We start from the raw sequence: 21,233 nt of genomic DNA on the forward strand, positions 1-21,233 counted from the left end.
AATTAAGTTTGTTACCCGAGGTACCACTGTATTTAATTCCTACTTCAGATCATGGTGTCATCAGAAAATAGTGATCATTTAGTCTCCCGTCACTTTTGTCAACACAGAGCTCACCTTTTTAATGAACATCAATACTGATGTCAGTTGTCTGCTTCTATGCGATGCAGTATCGTTTATAGCACTTGGTGGGGTTAGTTGTGACTGGCAATATGTTCTTTGTTCAGTTTTCTTCATTTTGTGGGTTTTAATTACCACAGTTGATTGATTTTCTTAAGATTAAATGGTTTTGAACTGAGTAATGGTGCATTGCCCAGAGGATGTGAGATTATGAGGGATAAGGCAAATACAACAGCTAATTTAGAACAAACCATTTTGAACTCAGTGAGATTGAGAACATTGTCCTCATTCCAGAATCCCTTGTATTTGTACTGTCGGACTATAAATTATTACTTCTCAATAGCTTTTACAGTCGGTACAATTATTTTCTCTTTCTCCTTTTGTCTTTGTCATCACAGGAGCAGTTCTGAAAGGAGGAAGGAGAAGTCGAGGGATGCTGCAAGGTGCAGGAGGAGCAAGGAGACAGAGGTCTTCTATGAGCTGGCCCATGAACTCCCTTTGCCTCACAACATCAGCTCACACCTGGACAAAGCATCGATAATGCGCCTCGCAATCAGTTTCTTGCGGACACACAAACTATTGTCTTCAGGTAAGCTTTGTAAAAGCAGAGATGTCTATGAATGGTGGTGTTATGTACTGAAGTTCTCACACTGGGCCAACAGGGGGATACTGTAGATAGTTATGCAAATAATGGATCGAAAGTGACATTCAGTGATTGGATAGTTTTAGAAAATTGTTACAGTTACGTTGTACTGGAGCTCTATATAAGCAGGCTGACTGAACCCTTCAGTTCTGTTCTGGCCTGTGAATAAACAAGAGCTGTTTGAAGAATCGTATGTCGTCTGATATGTTCACCCACAACTTAACAGGTGGTGTGTTGTCCAGTGACAACTGGCAACCCAGCGCCTTGTCTCAGGTCCATCAAACTTCCCATTTGGGGAGCATGAGCCCCAGTTCCCAGGACCTTTCAGTATTGTTCAGTGGTGTAGCGGTCAAGCAGCAGAATGTCTTGGGCTGGCCCTGTTCAAGGGCAAATTACTTTGGGAGATTTTTCAGAAGGAAAACATTGGGTGGAAGGATCCATTCCTCCACACATTTTATCCACCTGCAACTACTTTTTGGTGGTGGTTGCTGTTTGGTTTGTGTTTGTTTTTAAACATGACAATTCCAAGCCTAGGAATTTGTTTAAATTTATACCCAATTTGTTCCTCACTCCTGCCAAGTTGGCTGTGGAGGAAGGAAAGGTCTATACTGGTATTACATACATAAAATGAATGCATTGCCCAAGTAACAAATAAAAGACAAATAAGACACACGCACATGCACAAAATCAGCATTGCTTCACAAAGGCAAGACATACACCTAAAAATAAACCCGGACCAATGTTAATTAAAACCAATTAAAAGATTTTCAAGCTTGAGGAATTTTTAATCTAATTAAAATGCCAGAGATGGTAAATCACAAAAGATTTCCATGCTGGGACAAGCATATCTCAATCTTGTGTGGAAAAGACGGTTGCATAACTGCCTTTAGAAGGTCTTCGCTTAAACAGGATAGCATATAAAGGCCATTCTGTCTCTCTAAGTATCTATAGCTCATTGCTGGTCATTTCCGTAGTCTGCAACCCTCTGCTGTGTGTGCAAGTCTCTGTTTGTGTGAAGGCAGGAAAAACACCTTTGGAGATTGGTCGGCCATCTCCTTGACGTGCCAGAAGTGTTTCATGTCTTGTTATCTTTGCTATCTGTACAGCTGAAAATGATCTTATATTTCCATTCTGTCAAAGAGCCCTTGTATAATTCAAAAGCTTGCATGCTTCTATACCAGCAGAAGTCTGCCCAGCAAAAGAGAATGCTAACAGAGGTGTCTGATGAATGGGATTTTGGAGAAATGTGATACGAAAGGACCTCATCTACACCTCTTTTGGCTAGTATCCAGATTGAAACATGGTCAACTTTCTGATTTCTCACTCCTTCAAATTTTGCAATGCATCTCCTGGTCCAAAACTTGTATTGAGGTGCATTTTGAAATGTGCATTTTGAAATTTAACATTAAATGTGTATTCTGAGATATAACAATAATAAGTTTAGAAATGTGCATTTAAACACTGGGCACTGCCATATGCAGAATCAAACTATTGGTCCATTTTGCTCAGTATTTTCTACACTAGCCTGGCAGCAGCTCTCTAGAGTTTCAGGCACAATTCTCTCCCAGTTCTCCCTGGAGATGCTAGGGATTGAAACTTCTGCGTATTTTGAAAGAAAAATACATATTTAAATGTTTTTTAAATGTTTCTTAAAAAAAAAAATCCAGCACAGACTAATGCTGCACAGACTAAAACAAGAGGGAACAGATTTATGAATATGCACAGACCGGAAACAGACTGAATGGTCCACCCTAATGACTTGATTAGCGCTGCTTGCAACAGAGAGTAGATTTGTGATATGGCCTAGATTCCCTGCCCAATAAAATCTAGTCTGGCTGCCTTAATGCATCAGGCGGAAAACCACCCACGTTGCTCAGCACAGGGGAGCCATGCAAAATGGAACTTGGTCAGAGAGAGTGTTTGTTTGCTTATGCATGTGGATCTCATTATTCAGCGTGTTTAATTAGAGGTTTCCATGATGGTGTTTCTGTGGGCAAGTAACATGCTGTCAACAGAACCACTTGTCAGGCACCATGCAGTGGATCCCGGGTAAGGATCCATAGTCCATTGGCACAGCACATATTCTGCATGCAGAAGATCCCAGGTTCTAGCTATTGTGTATCCTGGTAGGACTGGGGGCGAAATCCTGTCTGAAGGCCTGCCTGGAGAGTGGCTGCTGGTCACTGTAGCTAGATGGACTACCTAGATTGATTAAGCAGGTTCTTCTGCCCTCATGGCCACCTGGCAGTCCACATCCAGCATAGAAATCGGGACTGTCACCCCTAAAGTAAGGCTTTGGTGAGCCTTACATTACATTACATCTTGGGATTGTGAGTTCAAGCCCCATCTTGGGCAGAAAATTTCTGCGTCGCAGGGATTTGGTCTTGCTGACCCTTGTGTTCCCTTCCGCCTCTGCATGGCAGGAGTCACCAACACTATAGACAGCTGCCAGAGGGGAAAATACATATTCATTGCATCATCCAACACTGGTTGGGTTAAAAATCTATGACACTTTTGCCAGATTGCCAGTCCCACGTCAAGCATGGTATACTTCTGAATGTTCCATTTACCGCTCCCCCCCAAATATTTCCAGAAATAATGAGTGATGTGAATTAGCTTTTTAAATTTTTTTTTTTAAAAAGTTAGCCTCCAATCTTGGGAATTAATGCCCCTTTCATTTAGTTAAAAATAAGATCGTAGGCAGATGTTATTTCGAATCGGAGGATTGCGTCACCCCTTAGGCTAAGTGGTTTAATGCATTGAGCAGGGAGGAAATTAAGACAGTTTGGATTAAAACAATAACAAATCATTATTTCCTGTTCTGGAGTGTGCATCCCCTTTCAAAGTTCGTCCTTTGCTAAGTTTGGTCTGCCTGTTGATTTCCTCTCCCAAAGTTACATAGCTAGTTGGATAGCTCCAGTCTGTAATTCGTAATTCTATCAGTAAGAACATTCAGAGATTCAGGAAAGCTTCCCTGGCAGTGACTGTGTATTGTGCATTAAGTCAGTAGAGATTATTATCCCAGGGCTGTAGCTGTTTTACTTCTTAAGGCAGGTGTGCACAACCTTTTGGATTTCCCCCTTCCTGCTGATGGAAGACCTTTTGATCCAGCAGAGGCTTCTGCCCACGGGAGGGAAGCAATTTTTGCCAGTTCCCCTTCCTTCCTGCAACTCACCTCCCCCAAACAGATTTTGGGGGTGCCCAGGGAGCTGTGATAGTCAGTGGCGTAGCGTGGGGGGGTGCAGGGGGGGCCGGCCACACCGGGCACAACATCTGGGAGGGCGCGCTCGCACTCGCAGCTCTCTGCCCCTATCTGGCTCGCTCACTCTCTCTCACTGCACTGCTGGCTGTGCGAATCCGATCCGAGCCGCTGGGTCGCCGCCCACTGTGGAGGGGGTGGGTGCCAGGCGTGCGGTGCGGAGAGAGAGCGAGGGACTATCTGGGGGAGGGACAGTGCAGCAGCCGCCCAGCGCAGCGCTGAGCGCGGGAGAGAACCACACCAGACCAGCCCAGGCAGCAGCAAGAAGAAGCTGGCAGCGGCGGCAGGTTAGGGGTTAGGGGGTGCAAATTACTTGCCTTGCCCCGGGTTAGGGGGCGCAAATTACTTGCCTTGCCCTGGGTGCTGACAACCCACGCTACACCGCTGGTGATAGTAGATGCTCCTGCTGTGTGAGAGCAAGGGTGCTAACTGGATTCCACTCACTTCTGTAATATGCATTTCTCTCAAAGCCAGTATTTGACTATTGCTTACTAGTTCCTTCGTTGTTATTGGTTTTCTTGAGCTGTAGTTGCAAGTCTTGTTAAAAGTTCGAGGCCCCCAGAGAACAGAACCGAACCGAACCCAGAGACGCAGAAAAACATTACTATATCTATTGGTTTATGTGGTGTACAATCAAGTGTGATGTGTGTTTCTCTGTTTTTGAACTGAAGCCCCCTATTTAATTCCCTATCTATGGGACGTGGGGAATCAGCAGTGCAGCAACCTTTCCCTAACACCCTAGCATTCTCTCCTAGCAAACCTGACACCCAAAAGTTGGATGTCATGTTTTGAATAGGTTCCTATGGCCATGGTGTGCCTAGATGTGATCCTTATTCTTCAAAACCACATGTATGGGTAACAGATGTGTAGATCAGGACGCAGCATTGTGCATTGGCCTTTATGTCTATAGGCCTATATATTAATCACAAATGCATTCTCAGAGTGTGGATCAGTAAAGGTAAAGGGAGCCCTGACCATTAGGTCCAGTCGTGGCTAACTCTGGGTTTGCGGCGCTCATCTCGCTTTATTGGCCGAGGGAGCCGGTGTACAGCTTCTGGGTCATGCGGCTAGCATGACTAAGCCACTTCTGGCGAACCAGAGCAGCACACGGAAATGCCGTTTACCTTCCCGCCGGAGCGGTACCTATTTATCTACTTGCACTTTGACGTGCTTTCGAACTGCTAGGTTGGCAGGAACAGGAACCAAGCAACAGGAGCTCACCCCGTTGCGGGGATTCGAACCGCCAACCTTATGATTGGCAAGTCCTAGGCTCTGTGGTTTAACCCACAACACCACCCGCGTCCCTGTCAGTACATACTGCAAAATCCTTTCTCCCTCCTCCTCCTCTCTCTCTCTATCTCTCTGTTTGTGTGTGTGAAATGCAGTATTTTAGAAAAAGTCAGGGCTGGCTGGAATCCTAGATATGCCACACTGCAACATTTTTGCAGGTCCTACTTATGAAAATTTGTCACCCAAGCTACTGTTGTAGAACACACTGTGGGAGGGTTGCAACAGAACCAATGGGAGGTCAAAGTGCCTGGCATGATCTTGAGCATCACATTCTACAAAGATAGGAAATGTCTCCATAGCTCTTGAGTTCAAAAGGTTTGAGAAACACTGACCTAAGCAGATAAAATCTTCCAAATGATATCTGACCAACAGAGATGGGTAGGAATTCTCAACAGAGTTTTCTTTTAAAAGTAAGCCTCCCTAGTTCATACTTTCTGAAACAATATAAAAATTGAAACACAGCCGATTCACATTTCTCTGAATGTTGCAGTGCAGTTCTTTAGCCATATAATGTGTGCAAAAATGCATATAACTATGGTAAGGTGTACATGAAATTGCATGTTAGTGAAAACCCCATACAAAAAGGCATTATATTGGGGAAAATAGCTTTGCTTTTAAACTGTGTGCATGGGGTATTGTTTTTTGTTTGTTACTACGTTGTGTATTTTTGTGTTTTATGTTGCAAAGTGTCTTGTGATCCTCAGATAAAGGGTGGTATGGAAATTTAAGAAATAATAATAATAACACAAAAATCATAAAAAGTGTACATTAGACAAGATTGCACACACCTGTGTGAAAATGAGAATTTTGCTGCTCAGTTTTCATGAGGATTTTTTTTTAAATTGTAAACTGATGTGGTGAAGTGACGTTAAAAGTGGAAAAATGAAAAATAGGGGAGAAACTGAAATAGATAGGTTTGATCATCCCTACTCATCAGCCTGAGAAGTATCCCACCCTTCCAAAGCAGCAAATATACAAATAGTCAAAATGTTATGTCCAGCTTTATCTTGTATCAAGCTCTCCCCTTCCTGTTTAGTCTCATTACTTCCTACACCCACCTTGCTGATTTAAGTTAACATTTTTTCTTTAAAACAAACAGACAAAGACTTCAAGTTTATAGTTTTGTTTTGTTTTTTGAAGCAAACATTTGGACTCTTAAAAGTACGATCATGCCAGATTTACACACATATTTGCTTGGGTGGGGTGGGGCGGGGGCGCAGGGTTATATTATTTTACCAACAAAAAGCAACCCTTGGCAAATTTGGTATAGGAGTTCAATTATCAATTCAGCTGAAACATTTTCAAAACAAGTTATGTCACATCATGTCTTCATTTGAGAAATGTTGGTAGCTGAGTCTCCTGAAGCCCCACCCATCATAGGAACCAACTCCTGGGGGCTGTGGGGGCTTTGGCCCCCACAATAAAATATTTGAGGGGGCTGGGCCCCCACCAAGTTGATGGGCATTCCCATTCAAATGGTGTGTGTGCACTGCATCATGTGATTGATTATATGGGGTGGGGCTTATTTGGGCCCCCACAATATTTTATTCAGGTTGGCACCCCTGCCACTCCCCACCTGTATTTCAGCTTGCCGAAGAGAAGAGGGGAAATGAGTATTTAGAATGAACCTGTGCTACTTTTAGAATGAGTTTTGTATCCTATGTGTATTCCACTGAAGCCACCTGAAGGTCTGAAACTGTTCTTTTTTTAATCATTTCATAATAGGAAATGCTGGTCCCATGCCTTGGAGTTCAAAAGAGTGCAACATACCAAGCGTTCTTTTATTCTGGTTCCTTCTTTAGTTAGTAACATGTTTCCTTTTGATTTTTCACAGTAGGCAGCTCTGTGCAAGAATGCTGGGAAGGAAGCATTAGGCCTGGTAGTCTGCCGGCTCGGCTGAGATTAGTATTTCAGGAAGCGAACGGGAACAATAGCTGTAGAATATTGTTCCTATTTTCTTCATGGTGTACTTGGGGGGGAGTCTTTCCGTTTTTTTAATCACCTTGAATGGTAGAATGACGCTCAGAAATCAACAGAAATTCAACACACAGAAATTTACCCAGCGTGTTGTTGTGCAGTTCTGGGGAATGGCTCAAAATTTCTCCCTGCCATGTGAATGAAGGCATAGGCCAGGGGCCCTCTAGATTGCAAGCATTCGATCCCTTAGTGTGGCAACACCCAAATTTGGAACCCCATACACATCTTAACAGATCGCTCAGTTGGTAGAGCACGAGACTCTAAATCTTAGTGTCATGGGTTCAAACCCCATATTGGGCAAAAAGATTCCTGCATTGCTTGGACTAGATGACCCTTGTGGTCCCTTCCAGATCTATGATTCTAATACAGTGGTACCTCAGGTTACATACGCTTCAGGTTACAGACTCCGCTAACCCAGAAATAGTGCTTCAGGTTAAGAACTTTGCTTCAGAATAAGAACAGAAATCGTGCTCCGGCGACGTGGCAGCAGCAGGAGGCCCCATTAGCCAAAGTGGTGCTTCAGGTTAAGAACAGTTTCAGGTTAAGAACGGACCTCCAGAACCTCTGGTACTTAACCCGAGGTACCACTGTATTAAGAAGGCATTTTTGCTGTATTGTTTTCGGCACCTGCTACTTACTCATTTCGGCAAACCAACCCAGGTATGCAACATTAGACTGTGATTGTAACGTGATTTTAGTAAGCATATTTGTTTCAAAATTACTGGTTTTATTTTATTATTTTTATGTAACTTGTTTTCAATTTTTGCTTTCACCGATGCTTTTAGTGAATATTTTAGCTTGCCTTTTGTAAACCACTTGAATAAAAATAGGTGCTGTTGGACTCCAGCGCCCATCAGCTCCAGCCAGCATGGCCAGTGGTTAGGAATGATGGGAGTTGCAGTCCAACAACATCTGGGGCCTAAAGGCTAGCCTCTTCTGGCATAGGTACTGTGCTTGGTTGGGTGGGGAATGATGACAGCCTAGCAGTTGACCGACAGAATAAAAGATCCAACACATGTTGAAGTCAGAGTGACATTTGATGTTCTGAACTAGCAGGGTGAAAGGAAGCATGAGTGAGCCATCTTGTCTCTTCTTAGGTTTGGTTAGAATGGAGAATGGTTTGCCCTCCAGATGTGGCAACCACACATGCCGAGCAACTAATGTGAATGTTACCTTTTTACCTTTGTGGCATGGAAAGAGTTCTGTCTGAAGGCCAGACAGAGAGGCTTGGACAACAGAAGATCCAGGAGGATCCTCTTATGTTCTTAATAAAGGCAAGAGGAGCAAAATCTTCACCAGAGAGGAACGATATGTTCCCCAAGGCTCACTCCTGATTGGAAACTGTGGTTTGTAAGGGGAACCAGAGAGGCAGTCCACAACTAATGCTAAGCAACACTTCTTGGCTTTTCGGGGTTCAAAGTGAATGGGCAGTGTGTCAGTGCAGGCTCCCCAGATGCTCCTATTTTGCTTCTCCTCTGACAACCTCGGCTTCACATTGCGTCTCAACCAGGTATTGTGGTTTGTTACTCACTTGGCAAGTCAGGATCAGCTACCCAGCAGCAAACCATGGTTTTGGGATAACCTGTGACTGTGGGTTACTGTTACGTGTGAACATGGCCAATGTTTAGTCTGAGTCAGGCAGTTAACTTTAGAAAGTATAGAGTAAGGCCCACGGGATGTCACCCTTTTCAGCTTGGACTAGACAAACAAAGGCTATGCTGAGACAGTTTTTCCTGGAGACCATTCTTAGTAGACCATTCTTTTTTTAGTCTCGTTTAGTCTCTTTCCCCCTCCTCCCCCCACCTACTTCTTTTCTTTCATATTTTCTTGAACAGGTGGAGGAAACTGGTGGGTTATTTCTGTGGCTACAGACAGTAAAAGTAATAGGAAAGACTAGGAAACAGACAGGAAGCTCTTTCAGAAAAGGGAAGGCAGTCAGGGAGATGGCCTGAGCTTGTTTCGAGAAATGATCCTTACCAGAGCCAGAAAGTGGGTAAGGAACAAGGGAGATGTGTGTGAAAAACAGTTTTTCTGTGTGGTTTAAGAAACATCATAAGTGTTGGGGGGTGGGTTTTTTTTGGCAAAACGGACCTGTTTGTAATTTATAATATGCACTCTACAAGATTGCGCCTGATATAAGGATCAACCTGAATATTTCAAGGATAGCCCAAGGCATAACACTTGTTGCCTTCTTGGACTTTATTGGCTGTTTTTGGCTCAGTGAATGTTCTGTTTGTGGGGGGGACGGGGACTGGCATGCAGTCTAAGACAGCAAGCTTATGCATATACACCTGGAAGCAATCTTGCAAATGCAGGAGGACTTAATTTCTAGTAAACATACAGAATGAAGATACACATCAATACATCAATCAAAATATAAATGTGAGGAGTGATTAGGTGTCCTGCCCCCTCATGTGTTACCCCCGCCCCATGGGAGAGTTGGTAATCAGATTAGATATAGTACATTTACCAGCTTTGATAAAAACTTGGACCAAACTCTGTTGCACTTGCAATTTGGGGGTGGACCGTAGCTCAGTGGCAGAGTATCCGGGCTCAGTCCTTGGTGCCTCCAGGTCGGACTGGGAAATACAACTGCCTGAAACCCTGGAAATCTCCTGCCAATCAGAGAAGACATTCCTGAGCTTGATGGACTGAGGCAGCTTCTCAGGTCCTTATGCAATTGAGAACTTCAGTGTGGTCAAAACAAGGTGTTAAGTCAGTGTGCAGTGACTTACTATGTGTGTGGAAATAAGTCTCCCTGCTCATTGGGATTTATTGCAGGTAAACATGTCAAGGATTGTTGCTTTAATTCAGGTGTGGCTGTTCTGTGGCCCTTCAGATGTTGTCAGAGTCCCAAGTCAACATGGTCAATAGGGAGCAATGATGAAAGTTGCAGCCCAGTATCATCCGGTTAGTCATCCCCGCTTCAATTACATTTATACTACTACTGTCAGTGGTTTGTGCTCTTAAGATGAAATCTACAATCCATTTACTTTGGGGCATGAGCAATGGAATCTGGAATTAACCAGGGCTGTTGTAGCACAAAGACAATCGTATATTATCGACGTTTTTGTGAGTCTATAAATATTATAATAAATACCAGTTGTAAGTCCTGCTGCTATGTAAGCAGGAATCTTTATATTTCTTAAGTGTCACTTTTTGAACAAAATGACATGTATACAAAAGCATGTTGGTGCTTCTGCACATTGGATTGTGGAGTTTTGGGTCTGGATCATACCTGAGCCGTTCATTCTTGCAAAAAGAGCGCCTGGTTTTTTTAGCTCTCTGCTACATTCCAAGAAGCTGGATGGAAGGAAGTGAGCAAGCATCTGCGGAAATGTGTTCTGGCCCTCTGGAGCTATGCACATCCTGACAGTGGGAATCAATCAAAGCTTGTTTACAAAAGATATTTTTAGCACAAAAGGCATATTTTCTTTGAAAATTATGCTAGGCATTTGCTGTAAAGGGACAATGTCAAATCGGGCATTGATTCGTGTTTGGGGTTATTTTTTATTTTTTTGCACTTTTCACTTACTCTACATAACTGATAAGGTACAAGACATCGGAAGCTGCTATACTGAGCCCAGTCAAAGGCCCATCTGGCTTAGTATTGTTGGTGCTGACTGTCAGCGTCTCTCCAGGGTTTCAAGCAAGAATCTCTCCCAGCCTTACCTGGCGATGTTGGAGATTGCACTTGGGACCTCCACGTGCTCCACCAGTCATAGAATCATAGAATTGTAGAGTTGCAAGGAACCCAAGTGTCATCTGGTCCAGCCCCCTGTAATGCAGTCAGCTGTGGCCCTTCCTCTTAATTGTTTTCTGTTAGCAAAACTATAGTTTTAGAAGGCAACTAAACCAAGGTTCGAGGTAAAGTCTAGAACAGGATGGTCCGACATGCAGCCTGTGGGCTGCATGCAGCCCTCCAGGCAATGTTTGGCAGCCCTCTACAACATTTGACACCCAGCCCTCACACTGCCTTCCCTAAGCAAGGCACTAGGGGAAGGGTTGTAAGGGCTCTGACATGGTCCTAGAGAGCTCCCGTATCCTTCCCAAAGCCTAGCTAGCACTTTCCCAGCTTGGAAAGGAGGTGGGAGGGCTCTAGGAGCCTGCCAGAGCCTCACGCCTCCTTCCCAAAGTCCAAGTTAACTAACAAATAATTATAATGATTATATAAATAAAGGATTATATATAAAACAGAAAAAACCAACTATAGCCCTTTAAGGCAGACAAGAGTACACAAGGTTGCTTAAATTTTCTCCGAGAGAAAAGCTTCGATCAAATTAAAGCCTTTGGCTTATTGCTGTTGGAATTGAGGAGACAAAGCAGATTTCACGGTGGTTCAGCCCCATAAACTGGAAGCGGTGGGTGAACATAAGAATAGCTTGCTGGATCAGGCCAATGACCCATCTAATCCAGCATCCTGTTCTTGCAGTGGCCTTTCAGATGCCTAAGGGAAACCCTCAAGCGAAGAACAAGAGTGCTCTCCCCTCCCGTGATTCCAGCTACTGAAGACTGTGGAATGGCCAATGTAACATCCATTTTGAAAAAGGGATCCAGGGATGGATGCTGGAAATGGCAGACTAGTTAGCTGTCTCTGGAAAACTGATGGAAAGCATTGTTAAAGATAACATAGCCAAGCATGTAGAAGAACAAGCCTCGCTGAAGCAGAACCAGCATAGCTTCTGCAAGAGCAGGCCCAGTCTCACTTAACCTAGTAGAGTTCTTTGAGAGTGTCAAGAAGCACATAGTGAATTTCAGAGTGGCTGTTGGAGACATTGTAATGAACTTTAGTAAACCCCAGCAGAAAATGAAACAGCTCAACCACCCATCCAGCTTTGCTACAGTCAGCCTCTTAAAGCAATTACGATTGACTTACACTGTGCCCAGATAATTTGCTAATTACATTTTGTAGCAAATTTTCACATATACGCTGTTTGAGAGAGCAAAAGGACAAACAAGGCATTTTCATAATTGAAGTTGTTCATTCGCTTTTTCCATTCAGTGACGCAAGGACTATATGCTCAGAAGTATGGAAAGCTAGCTTTAAGTTATCCAAGGACACCACACCCAGGTGTGCATGTTTGACACCTGTCTGACACCATTGGTCTATCTATGTAGCTCAATTTTAGGAGCACCATAGGTAAGGATCTTGTGGCCTTCCAGATGTTGCTGGACTTCCATCACCCTAAACAATTGATCATGCTGTCTGGGACAGATGGGAGTCTCAGTCCAACAATATCTGGAGGCCCACAGTCTCCCCACCCTGGTCCACAGTGACAGAGAACAAGCAGCTTTTTAGGGTTTCAGAGAGCAGCCTTTCTTAGTCCTACCTGGACATGTTGGGGATTGAACATGGGACCTTCTGCATGCTCCACCACAGAGCTATAGTCTTTCCACAAAGGTTCCAGGCCAACACTCCATTATACAGTAAAACGGATGATACCCAGCTCTACCTCTCTCTTAAATCGGAACCAGTGAGGGCAGTGAAGGTCCTGTGTGAATGTCTGGAGGCGGTTGGAAGATGGATGGCGGCTAACGTATTGAGGTTGAATCCTGACAAGACAAAAGTACTGTTCTTGGGGGACAGGGGGCGAGCTGGTGTGGAGGACTCCCTGGTCCTGAATGGGGTAACTGTGCCCCTGAAGGACCAGGTGTGCAGCCTGGGAGTCATTTTGGACTCAGAGCTGTCCATGGAGCCTCAGGTCAATTCTGTGTCCAGGGCAGCTGTTTACCAGCTCCATCTGGTACGCAGGCTGAGACCCTACCTGCCTGCAGACTGTCTCACCAGAGTGGTGCATGCTCTGGTTATCTCCCGCTTGGACTACTGCAATGCTACTTAGTGTCAGATCACCAACATCCATGTTATTATTTTTCAGCTAGCAGTGTTTAGGAGCAGTACCAAGCTATGGTACAGGGCAGTTGCTTCAGCACATGTCTGATGCAACTGAGGCCCATCACCCCAGCAATCTTTACTTGAGTCCCTGGCTGAAGAGCTTTTCTGAGCAAATCTATATGCAAAAGTAAACAGAACAAAAGGACTTGAATAGACTTCTTGCATTTGACCAGCGTTGCTTTTAGACTACAAGTCTAAACAGGGTTGGGATCTAGAGTAGTGGAAAGGTTATACTTATCATGCAACTTGCTGTGTTATGTGACCTTAGCTCTATAAAGAGTTTGTTTTGGCTAAACACTGACTGCCTTAAAAGTAGCAGAGCAATACATATATTGGTATCTTTCCTATTGACTTTAGCAGCTGATACTTACTCTATAGCAGTCATCAGTTTTGGCCCATGCACCAGTGTAAACTCCTTTTCTGCTACTGTTTATATGACCAGATACTGATGGCTGAATCTGGAAAATGTGGCTTTTGTAAGTTTCTTCTTTTTCAGTTTATTTCTCCAACAGTTTGCAATTATTTTAAAAAGTCCTCATGAACATTTGTCAGTATTTGGTGTGTATTTTTCCTAATATAGACATTTTTATATGCAACATGCTATTTTCCTTAATATACACATTTTGGCAAACCATTTCCCAGAACATAATGCATTTTTGTACATTATTTTCACCAATACAAACGGTTCTATGTAGACTTTCCACTAATATATGCATGTTTGTTCACATATCCTTTGGTTTGAGAACTGCATTTCAAAATTCGGAGATGTGTGAATTCCAAAAGGATAGCAGTATTTGTGTGTTGTTGCAAGAAGTACAAATTTGGAAGGTTTTTTTAAATGCAAATTCGTCATTAAAACTGAAAGGAACTCCCCAATCCCCACCACCGAGTGATGATAGTTGCAAAACACAGTTTACTGTTACATATCATTCCAACAAACCTTGGTTTGTACCTTCTGTACAAACCAGGACTGCCAGCCATGTATTGAAATTCTGGTTCAGAGCCCCAGTTAACTACAAAATATAGTTTGCTAGTTAGGAAAACAAAACAGGCCCAACTAGAGCAGGTTGAAATATCCATGTGATCTAGCAATCTGTTCTCACAATGGCCAACACTAAGAACACTTTCCTCCATTTGTGATTCCCACCAAATGGTATTCAGAGAGGCATACTGCCTCTGTAGAACATATTGTGAGAGTGATTATGTTGCACTATCAATGGGAAGAGCTGTTCTTATATTTTACATCCGCCTTCGCCAACTGAGTATCCTCCAGATGTTTTGGACCACAGCTCCCATGAGCCTCTGCCTTCATGGAAGGCACCAGGTTGGCGGACACTGTTCTACCTTTACCAGCCCCCAGAGTACGCTGACAATCCAATTACTTTCTCAGCGCTTTGGTTGCATCAGAAAAGGCTGGTAGGCATAGACAGATTGACCACAAACCAGAGAGAGGTACTTTTGGTTCTTCAAAGTCCTGGACACACCCAACATAACCTTTTTGTCTCCCCACCCCCTCCCACCCCACTTCAAAACCAGATGGCTGCATTGCACACAAAGGCGGCTGTTCCCTAAACACAAATCGAAAGACCTGCTGGGTGCTTGCTAAATAATCATGTGGCTCTCTAAATCACAACCTCAATTCATTCCAACATTACCTAGTGCAAGGAATCTCTTCCCATCCCTGGCGAATAGCTCTCATTGAGTGTTAAGAGTCAGGAGACAGATTGGCATTTAACAGTAGGTAGGCTCTTAAGCAGAGGTTGGGTGGCCATCTGCCATGGATGCTTTAGCTGAGATCCCTGAATTGCAGGGGGTTGGGATAGATGACCCTGGCAGTCCCTTCCAACTCTACAATTCTGTGAAATTGTTGTCTGCCAGTGTGTAGACTATGCAGCACTACATGGGCTAATAGTAGGACTCAATTTAAGGCCACTTTATGGGTTCCCAATGTCAAATAAGATTGTAGCCGTGTTGCCTGAACTGCCACAATATTATAATTATTGTAACTTTTTTCTAATGCTGTTAAACTGTATAGATATCTGATAAAAGCAAAGCCATGAACTTTATATCAGATATGATTTTGGTTGGGATTTGTTAGCATACTGCAAAGCATCATTTCTGATTTATTTTTTATTTTTTTGTCTCTTCATTTTGGTCCTCCCCCTCCGCTCCCCACTCCTTTGCGCAGTCTGTGGTGACAATGAGAGTAAAATAGAGCCTGATCAGCAGATGGACAACTTGTACCTGAAAGCTTTGGAAGGATTTATCACTGTCATCACACAGGATGGAGACATGATCTTTTTGTCGGAGAACATCAGCAAGTATATGGGCTTGACACAGGTGAGCTGTTTTCTATGCATCTCATGTAGCAAGTTGGATGATACTGTGATGCTTATTTATTAAGCTTGTATATTGCCCTTCGGCCGAGGATCACAGGGTGGTTTATGGTATAATATAACTTCTGCTGCTTCCTCTACTTGGTAGATCTAGTTTGTTAAATGTGGCTTAGCAAAAGCTTCCTGCAAGTACTCTAAGGAAGAGAATGATGGTGCCTTTGCTATTCTGGGATTAGAGTGGCTGCAAGGGTGTTTAGCCCTGAAGAGGCCAGGGTTAAGCTCAGAGGGACCCAAGAGGAGATTTAAATGTGCACAAGTGAAACATGGAATATGCAGATAGGCCTATTCGCTTCCCCAGCAGGTTGCAGCTCCATGGTTGCTTTTAATACCCAAGAATGCAAGGGAAGTATTCTTCTATGCCACAGTGGCTGTGAGAATCTTAATAGCTTCAAACTGGAAGGGTGGGAAAATACCATCAACGATGGAATGGCAACATAAATTAATGGAATATGCAGAGCTGGCTAAATTAACAGAAAAAATGAGAGACCATACAGACCAAACGTTTATTAAGAAATGGGGTATATATAAAAAGTACCTTAAAGACTATTGTAATAGCATGATGTCTGTGGCAGCCTTCGATTAACTTCTATGATATATTGGATTTGTATAAGAAAGTACAATATTTCTGATAATTAACCATAAAATCTGAGACAAATAGTGCACTAAGAAAAAGAACATATGAAGACATAAGGAGTTGGTGGGAAGTCGTCGGAACCTTAAGAAGATTGTGACAAAGTATAACAAATATTTATAACTTTTTGTTATCTATGGATAATAATAATAATAATAATGACTTGCAGGTGCTTTAAATAAACATTGCTAATAAAATGATAAAAGATTATTGCTGTCACTACCATCAGGCCATAGAACAGAATGGGAAGGAAATATAAATACTTAATACATAACACATGTACAAAAACTGCTAGAGTGTGAATTTTCAATGAACACTCAGCTGCTATCTAAAACATCTCTGTAAAACACTTCTCAAAGTTTCTTGTCCTGTGGTGCATTTTGGGAACAAGGGGATCCAGAATACGTTCCCAGCGTAAATTCATTTTCGCCACCCCATTATTTAATCTGTTTGTCTTGATGGTCAAACAGGTGGAGCTGACCGGACACAGCATTTTTGACTTCACTCACCCATGTGATCATGAGGAAATTCGAGAAAACCTGAGTTTGAAAAATGGTAAATAATGTTTTTTTAAATAATAATAATAATGCAACAACAGTATTGCAGTGTACTTTGTGCATCATTTATGGAGCAGTCTCCCCCAGAAGACTTGCCTTTAATAATATATTTTGGTGCCAGGCAAGGACGCCTCTTCTCCTGGGCATTTTATTGTTAATTTTCTTTTTTGCTGTTTTGTCATATTTCAGCCAGCTGATTGTGGTGATCATGTTAATGTTGTTGGGGGGGGGGGTTGATTTTGGGAGGTAGATCTTCTTCTATAATTTTTAGTGTTTCATGTTTTTAAAGTCGTTTTAAATATGAGCAGTTCACCTCTCTTCTGCTATAAGCCGTCTTGAGAAGTTTTGAGGGCTTTAAGGTAATTAACTAAAAGTATTAATGAATAATAGAAAGATTTGTGTGTCTCCCCAAGCACTTCGCCTGTCTGAACCTCCAGACTCAAGACCAAATGCAACGGCTGCTTCTCCTGGGGGATTTATTGCAACCAGGGAAGTATTTTCTTTTTAGAAAGTGTGAGCTAATGCCAACTGTTATTTGGCACTAGGGCATTATCTCTAGGAGAAACTAGGAGGGGGATTTGAGTTCATATGGTCACTCCCTAATTCCCCCTAGCACAAGGAGATGGTAGCTACTGTGCCAGGAAACACATTTCACTCTTCCAACAGGATCTCCTTTATAGGGCCTTGGAGATTCTGTATTTGGACAAACCACAGGGATTATCTTACTAAGGTGTTGGCTTCTGCCTGCAGTGAGCAGAGCTGATGGTCGGAGCATTTGAATCCACCGTCTGTTCCAGATATCACCCAAGACGCATCCTGAGGCCTAAGCAACGGCTGAAGTGTTTTAGGATACAGTACATGGAGCAATAATTGCTTTGAACAGCTTCCCCCCACCTACTGCCCTGCAGATGTTTTGGACTACAACTCACCTCCGCCCCAGCCAGCATGGCCAGAGGTGCTAAAGGCTGCCTTAAAACAGGGATGGGAAGTTAGTGGCACTCCATCTACTGCTTGGTTGCAGTTCTGATAATCCATGACTATTGGCCATGTTGGCTGGGGTAGATAGGAGTCCATATATTTTCCCATCGCTGTTTTAGAATGTCACCAGTTAACCTTCAGTGCAGCAATGCCAAGCAGAGAACTGTTCTAGGGAGATAATAATCACCTGGTTTCTCAATCAGCTGCACAGAAACTTTGTAGAGTAATCGAAACAACAGATAACAGGGTGGATCAAATAATCTGCTAACCTGTGGACAAAGTGTTTATCTCTCTTGCGCTTCTGAGCTTTCTTCCCCCTCACTGCATCATGTGATGAAATGAGCATCTTATCATGTGATAAATTGCAATCCTCATGGGAATTGCATTGTTCTCTGAACCCACCCAAACTGTTCTCAGATTAAGTGAAAGGTGCAGATGAAGATGGCTTCACCAGACTGGATGGTCAACATGCCCAGAAGAAAGAGGGGCAGTTTTTACACAGGGATTAGCATATTTATTTAGCAAAATTTATATACCTGTAAGTTGTTTGCAGGGATTGTTAAAATTGGCAAAGAAAACAGTTAAAGGGAATTAAAAACATTTAAAGGTAACAGTAAGAAGGAATAAAAGATGCCAACATCTATGTGTTTGGATAAAAAGGTAAAGGTAAAGGACCCCTGACAGTTAAGTCCAGTCGCGAATGACTCTGGGGTTGCGGCGCTCATCTCGCTTTACAGGCCGAGGGAGCCAGCATTTGTCTGCTCCGCAGACAGTTTTTCCCGGTTCATGTGGCCAGCATGACTAAGCCGCTTCTGGCACAACGGAACACCGAAACCAGAGCAGCGCACGGAAACGCCGTTTACCTTCCTGCCAGAGCAGTACCTATTTATCTACTTGCACTTTTTGGGGTGCTTTCGAACTGCTAGGTTGGCAGGAGGTGAGACCGAGCAATGGGAGCTCACCCCATCATGGGGATCTGAACCGCCGACCTCCTGATTGGCAAGCCCAAGAGGCTCAGTGGTTTAGACCACAGCACCACCCGCGTCCCACATGTGTTTGGATGTGCTTGCCTAAACGTAAATATTTTAGGCAGGCTACTCTCTGGACTTGGTCTTGTAGATATGACCAGAACCTACACAGTGCTCCCAATTTTCATTCCACGGGGCTGGTTCAGAAGAGTACCATGGTCAACGGTAACAAAAGCTGCGAAGAGATCAATAATCAAGGTCACACTCCTCATGCCCTGGTCAAAGTCATCCATCAAAGCAACCAAGGGCAACTTAGCCTGAACCCAGATTGGAACAGATCTAAATCAATGTCATCAAAGATTGCTTGCAGCTGTCTCCCATCACCTTCCCCCAAGCGGAGATATTCTTAATTGGTTGGTAGTTATTCCAGTTCAAGGGACTGTTTCTTTAGGAGTGACAGCACCACTGTCTCTTTCAAGGCACCAGGAACCAGCTTCCCATGCAGTGAAGCATTAGCCATGCTCTATGCCCAACCAGTCAACCCCTCTGCTAGATTGTCTAACCCAAGAGAGTCAGAGGGCATGCGGTTGGACATAGAGCTGCCAGCACCTTCTTCACATCAGCAGACTGCATAAGCTGAAACTGATCTCACACCACATCAGTGATTTGGCATTAGGGACTTCATCTGGAACTGCCAAGGTCTCCCCAAAATCAATTAACTTTATCCTCAAAGTGTGTAGTTAGTTGATCACAGTGGTTTGGGGAATGTTCCTACTCTGGTCCTTCCGAAATAACTTTGCTGGCTGGTTACTAGAGCATGCAACAGAAACTGCAAAACAAGCCTTAAAAAAGAATCTTGTCCACATTTTTCTCAGGTCCAGGCTTTGGGAAAAAGAATAAAGAGGTGACCATGGAGCGGGACTTCTTCATGAGAATGAAATGCACTGTTACCAACAGAGGCAGAACTGTGAATCTAAAATCGGCCACATGGAAGGTACTTTGTTTTTTACGTATGTTTTCTGAAAGATTTGATCTACTCAAGTTGCTTTGTTTTTTAAAAAAATAATCAAAACCCTTGTATTTGTACAAATAGTTTCTTTATGTTTCAGGTTTTGCACTGCACTGGACAACTGAAGGTCTACAATACGTGCCCTCCTCATGCTCTCTGTGGCTACAAAGAGCCTCTCTTGTCTTGCCTGATATTAATGTGTGAACCCATTCAACACCCTTCCAATACTGACATCCCCCTGGACAGCAAGACGTTCTTGAGCCGTCACAGCATGGACATGAAATTCACCTACTGTGATGACAGGTAAAAAGACCAGCTATTTGCTTATAATGCCTCTCCAGTGTGATAAATTGAGAGGCACTGTGGGGTTTGCCTCCTAGGTGGGTCATAAGGAAAGGGTTAAATAAGTGTGAAGTGATTGGCCAGTGGGAACCCAAGGGGAGTAGTTAGAGTGAGAGTTGGGAGTTGGAGAAGGAAGAGGGAGGATAAGTCTGTGGGTTGGTTGAGTTGTGTTGAGAGAGAGTGTGAGGAACTGTTAGGTGGAGTCAGATAGATAGTTGGGATAATCAGTTTGAAGTTGTGAGGAATGTATAAGACAGTAAAGAATCTAAGATTAAGAAACTGACAAGAAAAATTAACTGAAACCATAAACTTGTTCATGCTTATAAAAATAAACTTGATTATTTGTTAATGTTAACAATTGTCTGGACTCCGTGGGTACCCAAGAGAAACGGGTTGGTGGCAACGAAGAAAGCAATCACAGTGGTGGCACAGGGATCAATAGACCGTCAAATGTCCGGGGACCCTGTGTGATCACCACAGGCACCCTTCTTTAAAGAATATTCTTAGACACCAGAGCAAAACGCAGTTATTTAGGCAAACCCCAAAGAAGACATATGGCTCGATAGGGAGAACAGTACCACCATGACTAGAAAAACCCGTGGCAAGTTAAAAAAAAAAGGAGGCCGATGCAAAAGAATTTAAACATATCCTCACTTCTGTATAGATATAGCTGCTAAACATTTTAAGCTGGCTGCTGGGAATTCAAAGTATTTTTGTCTGGTCTTGGTGCTATGACATTAGTACAACACTGTTCTTTCCTTTCAGAGAATTTTGGAGAGTTTGTGCTTGCCCTGTATAACAATATAACATTAGCCTCATTTGGGCATGTGGGTAGGGGGCACAGGGGGTACACTTCACCCCAATATCCCCATCCTAAATGCTTTGCCCTGACCTTCCTGCATTGAGCAGAAAGATCTGAAGTGGGCAACTTCTGCTCAACTAGGAATCCTGATCATACACCTGAACCAGTTGATATGGTAAAAAGTCTAAAAGGTAGAGGCGATTCCTCTGTCCAGCCTGTGTTTTATGCAATGTTTCCGTGAGAATAAACAGCTGTTGCCAACTGAGCACCCTCCAGACGTTTAGGACTACAACTCCCATCACCCACAGCCAGCACAGACTTATTACCTACTCCCAATATGGTTGCGCTGCCTGCGGCTGATGGGAATTGTG

At 43.3% G+C, this 21,233-nt stretch overlaps 1 protein-coding gene across 2 annotated transcripts in view; it reads left to right on the forward strand.

Moving 5' to 3' along the window:
* The window catches only part of EPAS1 (endothelial PAS domain protein 1), a 125,419-nt gene that overhangs the window by 67,390 nt on the left and 36,796 nt on the right, over window positions 1–21,233 (forward strand). For both annotated transcript variants that reach the window (XM_080998128.1, XM_080998129.1), the window contains 5 exons: window positions 516–706; window positions 15,368–15,519; window positions 16,677–16,761; window positions 19,585–19,703; window positions 19,819–20,021. In XM_080998128.1, coding sequence (XP_080854254.1) covers window positions 516–706; window positions 15,368–15,519; window positions 16,677–16,761; window positions 19,585–19,703; window positions 19,819–20,021 — 750 coding nt within the window. The remainder of the gene's footprint in view (window positions 1–515; window positions 707–15,367; window positions 15,520–16,676; window positions 16,762–19,584; window positions 19,704–19,818; window positions 20,022–21,233) is intronic.

This window comes from Podarcis pityusensis, assembly GCF_964106645.2.
Source record: "Podarcis pityusensis genome assembly, chromosome: 3".
Taxonomy (NCBI): domain Eukaryota; kingdom Metazoa; phylum Chordata; class Lepidosauria; order Squamata; family Lacertidae; genus Podarcis; species Podarcis pityusensis.